General features: G+C 39.0%; 2 protein-coding genes across 2 annotated transcripts; one reads left to right on the forward strand and one right to left on the reverse strand.

Moving 5' to 3' along the window:
• Positions 1-157: 157 nt before the first annotated feature.
• ajuba (ajuba LIM protein) lies at positions 158-5,962 on the reverse strand. Its single transcript, XM_056268566.1, has 8 exons — positions 4,447-5,962; positions 3,327-3,428; positions 3,123-3,190; positions 2,426-2,488; positions 2,214-2,344; positions 1,099-1,150; positions 946-1,014; positions 158-825 (listed from the first exon to the last, which is right to left on the reverse strand). The coding sequence occupies exons 1-8, from the start codon at positions 5,897-5,899 to the stop codon at positions 721-723; spliced, it is 2,043 nt and encodes a 680-aa protein (XP_056124541.1). The 5' UTR covers positions 5,900-5,962; the 3' UTR covers positions 158-720.
• Positions 5,963-8,480: 2,518 nt separating this feature from the next.
• mrpl52 (mitochondrial ribosomal protein L52) lies at positions 8,481-9,731 on the forward strand. The gene is made up of 5 exons (XM_056268576.1): positions 8,481-8,559; positions 8,837-8,906; positions 9,176-9,243; positions 9,423-9,487; positions 9,564-9,731. The coding sequence occupies exons 1-5, from the start codon at positions 8,526-8,528 to the stop codon at positions 9,708-9,710; spliced, it is 384 nt and encodes a 127-aa protein (XP_056124551.1). The 5' UTR covers positions 8,481-8,525; the 3' UTR covers positions 9,711-9,731.
• Positions 9,732-13,260: the final 3,529 nt, after the last annotated feature.

A 13,260-nucleotide genomic window follows, 5' to 3' on the forward strand; every position in this document is an offset into this window, starting at 1 on the left:
AAAAAGCTTTAGAAAAGAGATGATTAGTGGCGAGTGACTGGAAAAGCCATCTAGCAATACCAGCCTTCTTTCTTTAATCCCATTAATAATGGTCAGTGTTTGAATTCTCAGATTTTTTTGGATGTGTGAATGGCATAAGAAAATAACACTCATTCAAACACACAGATATTTATTAATTAAAACAGATACAGGAATGTTTTTAACCTTTTGCAATCACTTTATTAAAAAAAAAATCTCTTAATAGGTAAACATGTTTAAGTGCAAAATCTTTGCTAGTGATATTAAATATAAAAAAAATGTTAAGCAAAAAAAAAATCCCTTGTTCTTTCCCTACAGCAAACAGTAGATATGGGAGTAAAACAGTGTTCTGTGATATTTCAACTCCCTCTAGTAATGAAGCGGGTGATAATCTTAAACTCCGAGAACTTGTATAGAAATATTTTGTTCAGCAGGATTCAGTTGCTGCATTTCCCAGCCACTAGGGGGTGATATAGTTTTTACCAGTGCTGGTATTTGCATTTGAAATGTACTATGACCTCATGTCTCAGCAAGAGTGTTTTCTCCCCTCTTACTATCTTCAAAAATAGAGTTGCCATAGAAGAGACACACATTAGAAAGGCAACAATTTACAGTGGTCACTAGTGTGCATATGAATACAAAGTAGTTTATGTTGGTCAGGCACATTAGTTCTCATTTCAGTGTGTGTCGTGAGGGGAAGGGTTATGTGTGACACACCCTGGTCATGTGGCAAGAGTGGCAGAGGAGGTGGGAATCCAGAGGGAAGCACTGAGATCCAAGCTCATCAGACAGCTGCTTCCCACACTCCTGAAGAAGAGGAAGAAAGGATTACAAGCCTGTGCGATAACGCCTGTGTAGATACGCTCTTATCGGACACAACAAAATGACGACAATCAGCTTATCCAAACTACTTTCCATAATACCTACCTCACAGTGATAGCACTCAAAGTGATAATCTTTGTTCATTGACACCACCCTGAGGATCTCCTCACTGCCCTGAAACACACACACACACACACAAAATCAAGATCTTGAACATTCTCCTGAAAGCATCTGTGAAACGACTGGGGATTTATTTACCTCAGCAGGTAATATGGGTTGTAAACAGGCAGCGCATTTGGGAGCAAATGTCCTGAGGAACAGAAGAGGGGGAAAACAATGTAATCCACATTAACAGCTTGTAAATGCAAATGTTTTGGAGGTGCCCAGTGATGATGGAACATTCAGATAATCAGGCGACTCTAGAAATTAATAGCTGACTAGTGTGAGAGTGTTTTGCTAAACTTTTCACAAAACATCTGTTTATTAAAATCAACTGCTATACTTTCCTATTTTTCTAAATTCAAATTAATTACTATCAATTTGATTGTGATTAGTTCACACAAAAAGCCATTACAGATTTTTTTTAATCAGAGCAACATTTGTAAAACTTAAACTTTATTTGATCAAAAATACAGTAAAAACAGGAATATTGTGAAATATTATTACAATTTAAAATAACACTTTTCTGTTTAAATATATTTTATAATTTGATTTATTCCTGTGATGTCAAAGCTGAATTTTCAGCATCATTACTCCTGTCTTCAGTGTCCTGATCCTTCAGAAATCATTCTATGCTGATATCAAGTAGCATTTCCTATTTTTATCACAGGAAAAGGTTGTGCTGCTTAATATTGTAGAAACTGGTACATTTTTTAGGATTCTTTGATGAATAGAAAATGTAAAAACGAATTTTTTTTTAAACAATTTAAAAGTTACTTTTAATCAATTGAATGTGTCCTTTCTGAATGGAACTATTCATTTCTTCAAAAGAACGGTACAGGGAAATGGATCAACATGCTCTTTTCAATTGGTTTTCTTTTTTTCAGTAAATAGAAAAATAATGCATGGTATGTAACGCATTCATCTTCAACACTTAAATAATACACCAACTTTTAAAAGAGATAAAGGGCATTGTATATATTTATTTATATTATATATTTTACTCTGTACTTGTATGTGGTTCTGCCACACTTTTAACTTAATTTGATTAAAAAATAAAACAAAATAATTAAAACATTTTAGCAATGTAGCTCACGACTAAACCTCAACAGCAGCAAATCTGGAAAAAGGGTTTCAGAGCAGTTGTTAATGTTAGACAAATTGCAAACAGTTTTGTTGTCATGTCATTTGTAACACGGTTCAGTCTAACAGACCTGTTGTAGTCAGAGACGCAGAAGACGTTGTTGAGGTAGTCCACTGTGAATGGCACTCCGTCCAAAGCCTTTGAGCAGACCGTACAGCGGAAACATCCTGGGTGATAAGAGTTTCCTAGAGCCTGCAGAATCTGAGTTACACACACAAACAGAGCTGTGAACACTCATCCTACACAACCTTCAAACACTGACCTCACGCAAAGACCACAAACCTGCTCCAAGATGAGGTGACCACAAACACTGCACTTCTCAGCTGCATCCTGGAAGCCTGAGAACTAATGGACACCAGGAAAGATTAGGGAAATGATGGAATATTCTTTAGAATATTATTATCATAACAGACAAATATTTTTTAGAGAAATACTGAATATAAAAGAGTGTACAACATTTTAAATAATAACAACAATACATTCAAAATATAATATAAAATATACATATTATAAATATCATCATCATTATTATTATTGTTTAAATTATTAAATAAATGAGATATATTTGATATACATTTTAATATTTTTTTAAACAACCTATCTTTTTAAAGTAAAACAAATTAAAGACTTAAAAAAGAAGGAAATATTAAATATATAACATTTTAAATATATATATATATATATATATATTATATTAAAAAATATTGGTGGATATTTTCTCGCAAAAACTAGAGCATACTTCCACATCTCATTAGGAAATACCCATTAATATATTCTCTCTCCGGAATACCCATTGTTTTTTCTTCTTTTTTTTTGGAGTGGCAGATGTCCTTTTGGATAATATTTTTTTTCATATATTATTTTTACACACACACAATTTTAGAACCACTTCAACCCCTAAACACTAGCTAAAATGAATATGAGAATTAACACATGAAGTCAAAAATATATATATATATTGGTAAGTAGTCATCCTTACCATGTAATCCTCCTTACAGTAAACCGAGCCACTGACATTGTAAAAGTCCTTGTTTCGGAGAGTTCGCCCTACAAGTAACAACAAGATAAGAGAGATGTTCAGACCATCATGAGAGATACTGACCCAAATGAAGAGGTACTGAAATACTGGCCTTGGTTATGACTTAAGTGTTACATTACTGATTCCTGGGGACTGATAACTCACCACAGGAAACGCATATGAAGCAGCGGGTGTGATACAGGCTGTCCAGAGCCTGGCAAGCATTATCTGCACCATATACGCCTTTACCACACTTCACACATGTACCTGAAAGCAAGAATACAACCACAAACACTGTTTGAGTATACTATAAACAGATGCATCACAACACACACGCAACTCTATTTAGGACAAGGAGGTCATCATCCAATCATAACCAATTACATAAAACACGGTGGCAGAGCTGTCTGGACTCAAAAATACATGTCTCTGCATTCTTCCCCCATAATACCAGCCAGTGGGTTTGTTTCTTGTAGTAACAGTACACACACACACACACCGATAAATCTGACCTGAGCTCCACAACCCCTTCATTACTTGGAAAAAAAAAGGCTAATAGGCTGTTGGATACAGGAATTAGATATTGTAATGTGTCGGAATGAGGTAATGTCTTAAACTTTACACAGGTGCTTTTCAGACAACAGGGAGGTTTCCTTGTCGCAACAAAGCACTACACACACATAAGGCACAAACACACGCCCTACCCTCACAATTAAATATGTGAGAGAGCCTTCCCTCAGGACTCAAATACCTGAGCTAAACAAGCACACGCCAGCACACGCTAGTGCACGCTAACACACATGAACACACCCATGCTCAAACTGTGGCTGGTCGAAAGCTGAGAGCGTTTATACACACACACAGCCTCTGTCCTACTGTATTACTCACAGCTCTTTGGTATGACCAGCGTACCACAGAGCCTGTAATTTAGGGTCATGCATAATCACTATGCTCGCTCTAGGCAGATATTTTTGACTTTGGAGTCTGTTCAGAATACTATGTAGCCTTGGGTGGAGGGGTTATACATTCGCTCGGTGACTTGCAAGTTAATTATTATGGTTAGTAAGAGAAAAACGGGCTGAAAAAGGAGGGCTAGTATGTATTTTTGAAGTCTGAATGGATGCGTTTTATGTCTTGCTTTTTGCTTCAGAGAATGTTTGCAGGTTTTAGCAGGTCTGAAGCAGTTTCCATCTCACCACATCACACACATTCACAGTCCATTGCCAGAGAGGCACATCATTAGTCATAAACAAACTAGCCAAATTGGATGAGTTAGTGATCTCACCGAAGTACTCCTGTCTGTCCGCAGATATCGACGATTCCCTTCCAGCTGACTGTTCTTCCAGGGATTTCCCTGGAACTCCGGCCGTGGCTGGGGTAGATGCGGAGCTGGCTAGAATGGTGGTAGACACAGGTTGTTCTTTTAACGTCAGACCCCCAAGTAACGCTTCTCCCTCCAGGGCAGCATCTCTCAATATCAGGCGGGTGAGCTCCTGCTGGTAGCGGGTTCCTGGCAAGTCGGAGTGTCGTGCCCTCTCGCCCACATCGTCACCTCTTGATCCCCGCTGGTCAATGGGACCCCATTCTGGTTCTGCTCGGTGGAAGGTTGCAGTGTGTGTGCTCAGTGCAGGCGGATACGAGTGACGGCTGTCGTGCGCACTTCCTCCAGACACTGTTTCCCTCCAAATCTCCACAGGGGGCACTCCAGTTTTCCCTGATGCCAGTACAGAGTACACCTGACCCGAGGTGGCGCCACCTAGTTGGGTCGAGGAGAGCTGTAGCTGCTGGCCGGGCCCAGGTGTATGGCGGGTGTCATAGCCCAAACTGATGCCGCTCGTCCGGTTACTGCTGCACCGACTTCCCATGGGACTCCCGCCGCCTCCTCCACTTGCGGTACTGCTAGCAAAACTGGACCGAGGGCTCGCCAACACGGACTCCTGCAAGCTGAAAGAAGAGCAGGGGCTCAACGCTGGTGCAGGGGGGAAGAAGAAACCCCCTACGCCACTGTCATGGGTCCTCTGCGGTGGATGAGAGAGGGAAGCAGGGCGTCCGCTGTCCCAGGGTTCGCCACCCGAACTCAAACGCTTGTAGAACAGAGCTTCCTGCAGGGACAATCGCTTATGACGCTCTAAGTCGTGGAGGAAGCTAGGCTCCACGGCAGACGAACGGGGGTACGGGTACGGAGGTGGTACAGACGACAGCGGAGGCGGCTGGGCGAGAAGCTGTTGGCGGCGAACAAGCTGCTGGAGCTCCAGAGAATAACGGCGCTGCTTCAAGGCCACACGAGAATTCGGGCTGTACGCCCCCAGCGGGTCACCTTCGCCTCGTCTCAACTGGTCACACATACTGCGGCCCTCCGCCGTTTCGGGCAAGTAGCACGATGCTCGCTGCTGGGGCGACCGGCGCCGAAGAGGGGCGAGAGTAGACGGGTGATGTTCGATCCCAGGCCCACAGTCCTCAGGTACAGAGGCCGAGGTGGTATTTGAGGGTGTGATTCTCTGAGAAGTGCCCACTTTACCAGGTCTTCCAGCTGACTGTCCACACACCTCTACGGAGGAGAGAGGGAACTGAGACGTGCTCACGGGTGCATTGATCTGTGTCGCGGTTCCATTATTGGCATTGTTGCTATTACTGTTGTTATTTGCGTTGGCCAAGTCATTTTTCTTTTTGCTGAATTTGACACTTCCAGAGTCACTCAGTTTGAGCTTTTGCTTCAGTTTGCTGCCAAGTCGATCCATTGTGTTTTAATATAAGCTCAACTACAATATAAAATATAAAGTACGAATTGAACTTCTCTTAGATGCCACAGTTTAAATAGTGTTCTACATAAATACAGTGAAATACAGTGTGGACACAAGCACAATTCAAGTGATTCAACAGCAGATGAGATAACAGAAAAAAAGATGTGTGACAACAATAACAAAAGTCAATAACAAAACAATAACAAAAAAACAAATCCACATAAAAACGAAATGTTAAAAACTAATACTTTCTGATGAGCTACAAAAATAAATATTTAACTTTGAAGATAAATAAAAACACTATGACATTTTCTGCAGGCTACATGTCGTACTAGTTAGACTTGAAAACAAGCAGTTTGTTTCCAAACTGTTTGCTTGTGATGAATTTGCTGGACATGCGTGAGAACAGAAGCATGTTGATCCATTTGTTTGCGATCCTTTTTTGCAGCTACTTGTGGCCTTGTCTTCGGCAGTGAGCAAATGAACGTGTGGGAACTACCGTCAGGCTTCAAAGAGTCTTTAATTCTCGTCCCAGACTCGCGCAGAACTGATCCATTCAAACGACGAGTCTCACAGTCACATCCGCAATACTGTTCTCGGAACCACTCGCAAATCTTGTAATTACCACTTGGATTTTGTCTCTGTGGATTTATCCTAAACGGCACTGCCGGTTGTTTTTAAAAAAGAACAATAGAGTTTAAATGCTGAATAAATTTTCAGCGCGTTAAACACACAGGTTATGGGATACACCACGGCCCCTTCCTGCCTCAACTAGCGGCTTTCAAAAAGGCAAGTTGAAAACGTTTCTCTGTGCGGATAAATGAGTCGTCCGTATCCGCGAACTCAAAAGCGTTTATTCCTCAGCCGAAAAAGTACAAGGCATATCAAAGCCTCTTGTTGTCCCGCAGAATTTGTCCAGTCCAGTTTGAAAGAAAATGACCATTATTCCCCAAAATTGGAAGTCTTCAAAAGCGCGTAACAATACAAAAAAAAGCTGCAGCGAGTCGAAGAGAGGATCGCGTATCGCTCACCCAAACATATTCGCATAGATAAACACGCACTACGCAGCCTACGCCGGAAAACTGTGCTAAAATGTTCAACGTAGAGTTTCTTTCTTTCCAAAAAATTTTCCTTCCTCCCCCTTTCTTCTTCCTCTGTGGCTTTTTTCCCGACCGGAACACCTTTCCCCCGGGCAGCGCGCATGAATAGCATCCCACTATTTCGTCACACAGACCAACTTCTTTAAACAGACTGTGCCCATTGGTTCAGCCTACTGTTTGGACTTACACAAACAACCTTGATATTATCGCACACTTTTTTTTTTAAAATCTCTTAAATGAAAAAGACACATAGCCTACATTATGCTAGTCTAAGGGGACCGAACGCGTGGTTTAATTAGTTTATATAATTAAGTGAACTATCTGTAGGCAAAATGAGACAAACTAAAAAAAGAGGTAAAATGCAGCCATGAATCAAATTGTTTATTTTTTTGTTTAGAACACCGTAAGATGTTTTTATTACACATAATGTGGCTACACATGACGACAATTCTAATAAAGTGGCGTTTATTAGATTAAAAACAATGTTTAAATAAACGGAAACCTAAAAACATGTGAATGGCTCGAAGACCTTACATATTTTCTGTGTCATTTTTCCAACCCTAAGGCCTAATTGGTCGTGCCGTGCCTTTCGTCTGTGGAATGTGCGGAGGGATACCTCGAAGTTCCCTGGGACAGCGTGAGTCGGCTGCGTGTGTGCTTTTCGCGAGCGCAACAATGTAACTGCTTTTCTTTTCTTCCCTCGCGGAAAATGCCTCTCACTGCTCCATAGTTACCGAGAGGCATAAATTCCGGTGACAACTGACCTGCAGTCGTATGGTTACTGTATTCAACCCCACAGAGACCCTAAAAAGACCCAGTGCTGTTCTTTTGTTTAAAACCTCGTTTTTTCCCTACCCCGGAGCTCCCTCCTCCCATTCTGGTCTTGTCTGCAGCTTCTCCTGCGGTTTTGTGGGAGCGCGCACGAGCTCGCGCGCACTGTGGCGAGTGTGGACTTGTCTGGGAGCGCGCGCGGGAATGTTTCAGCGCTTACTCAGCACTGCTTGAGCCAGAGGAATGAAGGGGATCGGCGGTGCTGAAAGACAATTTAATATTTAAGCGGAAGGTGTAAAGACCGTTCTCCAGAGGCGCTTCTTGTGTCGTGTTTTTACAAGATGTTTTGTCACCTTAGACTGTATAATGAATGAAAACTTACCAGTCAGTTATTCAAATCATTTTGTGAATGAATCAAATAAACAATTCTATTCAGACTATTTAAAATATATTCTAAGCACAAGGGGAACATTTGTATACATAAAAAGGCTAAACTCCTGGTAGCCACAAGATTTCCCAGATTACATGTTGTAACACGTTTTATGTTAGCTTATCTTTTGTTTTGAGATCGAGTTGTGATTAGAAAGGCTGAAAATAAACTGCAATTTATTCAACAGGTGAATCAGGCAAGTCTGTGTTGTATTCAATGAGACCACAGCATCATCTACTGGTAGCAATAAGTCACGCCGCCTTACACCACTGCAGAGTATTTGTTTTGTCCCTCTTGCTCACCGTAGTTGTTATAATCCAAAATGGCAGTATCCTTGAGGACGATTTGTACCGCAGGTGAGACAGTCAGTTAGTCAAGTTATAGCATTTTTTTTAACATGTCATGCTTTGTGCCAAATTTTTGCATTATGTTTTGGGCTCAGTAACGTTAATTATATCTGAACGTTATTCTTTTAAAACCTCGCTGTCAGCCTGCGTGTTAATAAAGTAGTCCTTGTCAGCTTGCGTGTTAACACAGTGTCCATTGAAGTACACTGTGTCACAAAGGTACAACTGATGAGTGAACAGTAATCATAATATTAATGGGTCGTTTTTATTTTCACATCATTTACAGCATCGAGGCAGTCAATACGCTCATTTTCATCGACGTGTGTGAGCCATGCAGGAAAGAAGTGGAGACTGGAGTGAGTTTCCTATGCTGTTTTACTTTAACAAATTGTATTTAAAAAAGGTAATTAGGTTAGACAAATAAGGATATTTAAGATGATATGAAATCCAGTTTAAACAAACGAACCATTTCTACAAAAACAATGTGACTTAATACTTGCTGGGAAAAAAACAGATAAAATCACAATGTTTGCATACATTACATTCTATTATGGTTGATATTGATACCAGTGTTTTGGATTGTTCAAATACATTTTCCATTTCCCTGTTCCCTTTTTGTCTGCAGAAATGGTTTAGCAAATAGCGGTTCAGAGTATGGACCGATAACAGATCTACCTGACTGGTCATTTGCAGGTGAACTTTATTTTGTTTTCTTGACAGCCAAAAGCAACAATGTGGTGTTAAGCACAGACGTATTGTGCTTGTCAATTCTATTGTATGCATCAGTTGTAAGGTGTTTGTCAAACAGTAAATCTAGGAATGTAAATATGAGCTCTGACAAGGATTTATATCGTTTGTTATGTGATTTTCAGATGGAAGGCCTGCACCTCCACTGAAAGGACAGATCCGCAGACAAAAGCAAAGAGAGGAGTTTGCTGTAAGACTGTTTTTTTTCTGTTGATATTTAACTTCAGAAACAAACTTTGATGTTTACATTTTTTGTCTCTATTTAGAGAAGAGCAGTGTATCTCAATGCAGAGGTGGATGAAGGGATGAAGCAATGGTGTGAGAGGAAGGAAGCTGAGAAACAGAAAGAAGAGCATGTGAAATCCTTATTGCTGAAACCTAAGGGAAATTTATTATTAAAAAACAAAAAATAAAGATACTTGGGGACAAAAAAAGCTTGTGCGTGATTTCTGTTTCTAATGCTAAACACACCAACACACTAAAAGAATGCATATTTTCTGTTATAGTGATGGGAAGAAGAAAAAAACAATCTTTGTTTTGTATTATAAAGGTGGTCATGCATTATTTTGTTGGAGGACAGTACATTCTGTAGGCAGGGGTTAAGCAGATGCTTTAGTATTTCCAGGACACTTATTGCAGGGATAAAATCTGATTGTTTTGCTCATGGGTGCAATTATGATAGTTTACAGGTCATAAACCTACAAACATTTGGACTGGATCGGAAAAAATCCTACTGAATTAATGTTTTGCATAATCTTTTGATCTGGCCTGTAGTGTTGTCCCAGCAAGCAATAGCCGTCATTTCACCGTCTAGGACTGGTTAACCATAGACCCGATATAGTCCGGCTATGAGTAACCAACTTAGCCAAAATAACCTTGAATTTGGTTACATGTCGTTTTTGCCAAAATAACTTGTGAGCTGTATGATAACTTGTGAGCTGTATGATATTCCGTCATGTAACCAGAGTAAACAGTGATTACAAGGTGAATGGTTTCATTTCTTCACTCATTGCATTTCATTGTTATCTAATTGATGACTAGTCTATTGGGCTATGGTTTAGACGTCTATTAAATTTTCACTGACAGCCCAACTTTTGCCTTGTTTTAGCCTAGACGTCTGGGCTGTGTTGGATGGCTATTAGATGTCTTTTATACACAAAATTGCTTGCTGGGGTAGATGAATATTCATTGTGCCTTTTTTTGAATCTCTCTTAAAAATAATATTTATGACTTCACTATTATATACAAAGGAGAAGGTATTCAAACTTTTGATAGGTACTGTACATTCAAATACATTTACTCACATGCACAATTGAAAGGCAATGAATGCAGTTTATCCGTTTGATTTAAGCTGAAAATGTTTGAGATGGCTGTGAAATAGGGAAAGGTATCCCTAATATGTGTTGTGAAAGTCTGTTCCCACTGATCTTTATTATGTGAAGTACAAAACTGGAAAAACAATACTTGTATTGAATAGTTTAGGGTTGTTAAGTCTTTTTTATTATATATTTCAAATGCAATTTCTTCTGTCATGGCAATCATGATCCTTCAGAAAACATCACTTATTATCATTATTGAAAACAGTTGTGAGCTTCATTATTTGTGGAAATATGGATTTTTTTTTAAGGATTATTTGATGAATAGAAAGTTCAAAAGAACAGAATTTATTTGAAATGTAAAACTTTTGTAACAGTATACATTTCAAACTATAACTTGATCATCCTTGCTGAAAAAAAAGAAAAAAAAACCGACCCCAACTAGGACCCCAAAAACCGTTGAATGGCAGTGTATTTTATTTCGAAACAAACAAAAAGCTTTTACATTATACTAAAACTAAATCTGCGTATTTTACATTTGATCAATACATACAGTTTAAAGCAGACTTATAAAAAATATGGTATCTTGACATAATGCTCCACTAGGCTGCAGTGTTTCTCCATCCCTTTCTGATGATCTTCTGGCAGCCATTTTTCTCTAACCTTGTCTCTAAAACTTTCTGCACATAATTCAGGCTGTAATATTCTCTTTTTCAGCTTTCTGCTGAAATATATATATATATAAATATATATATATAAAAAAATGGCTAATCTTTTGGTCATCTGTATTTTTTTCTTTAACAAAGATCTGCTTTTAAACGTCTACAATAGATTCCAAGGTACAGACTAACATCGAGATGAGGCCATTGCCATTCCATCTCCTGCCTGAGAAAGTAATTAAGGGTGTTGCTATAGTGACTCTATTTTATATTAGCCGCAAAATGCCATTTCGCTTTTCAGAGAACCTCTGAATCTTGAAAATCGATTAGTACGGCCGTGAAATATAAGGAATATTTATATTAATCATTCTCTGTACATAGCTTTTATCTTAAACATTAAATTCTGAACTTCTATCTATTTTTAATATTAGCCCATCGGAAGGAATCTATTTGGAACTCCAACATGACTGCTCTCTCTCTCTCTCTCTCTCTCTCTCTCTCTCTCTCTCTCTCTCTCTCTCTCTGTCTCTCTCTCTCTCTCTCTCTCTCTCTCTCTCTGTCTCTCTCTCTCTTCCAGAGACATATACACACACATCGGTCTTCCTGCTGATTTCAGCAGCCTCTCTCCATAATTATGGCTCCAGTTGCTGAACTGCAGATTTTTTCCTCTGGTGTTTTACTGGACCCTGGATCAGATTCAACCATTTTTGTCAGCACTATGAAACCATTTTGTTTAAGATGTAAGCTGATAAAAACAACAGAAACCCAAGGTTTCTCTCACTCAGCTGAATACTTCTAAACCACAGTTATGATTACATATATTTTATGTACATAGCTTTAAGTTTTATAGAACCAATATCCTCCTGTCTCCTGGTCTGTTTAATTCAGAAAATATTATTGTTCAAAGCATTGAGACAAATCAAAAAAATGTTTTTAATGTACTCATCTTTCACATATTGTTTGATTTCCAGCAACAGATTTTTTTTCCTTTGTCCATTCCCCCGCCTTTCTCTATCTCTCTCACTCGGTCGCTCTCTCATGTTGTTTTGGTTTTCCACAGAATGAGATCCAGATGTTTTATGAAGTGCAGGAGGAGAGAGAGCAGACTGAGGACCGGAAGGGTAGGAAAGGGACGAAAGATGAGGTGAATGTGCAGTCCTTTAACATACATACAGGAAAAGACGGGAAAAAATAGGGAAAAGGATGGTGGAGAGTTGAAAGCAGACAAAAACATTAGAGTATGGAGCAGGATATGACACAGCTAAGGTTACAGTGTTTGGCCAAGGGTTTTGGATATAGCAATACACTTCCTACTCGTATAAGGGAGAGATAAAAAGATTTTGACCTTGATATCGCTTTATTTTCTTCACACAACATATCTCATATTTCATATCAAGCATAACACTCTTTTCTTCTTGGTAAATAAGTTACAAACTTTTGGGGGAAAAAATGTATTATGTATTAGTCTTTAAAAAAATTATATCAATTTTCAGACAGCAAATAGTGAAATGGTTAATTATTTCACTCTTTGTCTACATCATCATATTTTTAAACATCATGTAATTCATATTTTTATAATGAATTTTCAAATGAAAAATTTGGGACTGGGTAAAACAATCTACAGAGCCCCTAAAGGGACATGATGGTGAAGAAAAAAAAAAATTCTAATCTTTTGCGTTTCCTAAACACAGTGTATATATATATATAAGAAAAAATTGCTCAGAGCTGAAGAAACACCCAATGGGGAAAATCTACACAATTCTTCATGGTGGATTTTAATATGCAGAGAAGTACTAGAGTGTACAAAGAAGTAATAGAGCTGTACCACCCTCTTATTAGTAGAATCATTATGAAACTTCCCAAAATATTTATTAAACAAACATGTGAGGGGTAGGGGATTGTGGAACCGAACTGTCTGCGTAATTCTTCTTTTTTTTCTGTGGCTGCTGATTCAGGCCTATTTAGGACTTATTTCGTGTTATGGTTGG

The sequence above is a fragment of the Rhinichthys klamathensis genome, unplaced genomic scaffold (assembly GCF_029890125.1).
Source record: "Rhinichthys klamathensis goyatoka isolate OS25496 unplaced genomic scaffold, OSU_Roscu_1.1 h1tg000275l_1, whole genome shotgun sequence".
NCBI classification, from domain to species: Eukaryota; Metazoa; Chordata; class Actinopteri; order Cypriniformes; family Leuciscidae; genus Rhinichthys; species Rhinichthys klamathensis.

Bases quoted from the DNA above. Each gene is read 5' to 3' on its own strand.
- ajuba (XM_056268566.1), bottom strand. From the start codon at position 5,899: ATGGATCGACTTGGCAGCAAACTGAAGCAAAAGCTCAAACTGAGTGAC. The intron at 1,151-2,213 runs GTCTGTTAGACT...TCTGTTCCTCAG, and splicing joins TGCGTCTCTGACTACAACAG to GACATTTGCTCCCAAATGCG. The intron at 1,015-1,098 runs GTAAATAAATCC...TGTGTGTTTCAG, and splicing joins AACCCATATTACCTGCTGAG to GGCAGTGAGGAGATCCTCAG.
- mrpl52 (XM_056268576.1), top strand. From the start codon at position 8,526: ATGGCAGTATCCTTGAGGACGATTTGTACCGCAG. The intron at 8,560-8,836 runs GTGAGACAGTCA...CATCATTTACAG, and splicing joins GAGGACGATTTGTACCGCAG to CATCGAGGCAGTCAATACGC. The intron at 9,244-9,422 runs GTGAACTTTATT...TGTGATTTTCAG, and splicing joins ACCTGACTGGTCATTTGCAG to ATGGAAGGCCTGCACCTCCA.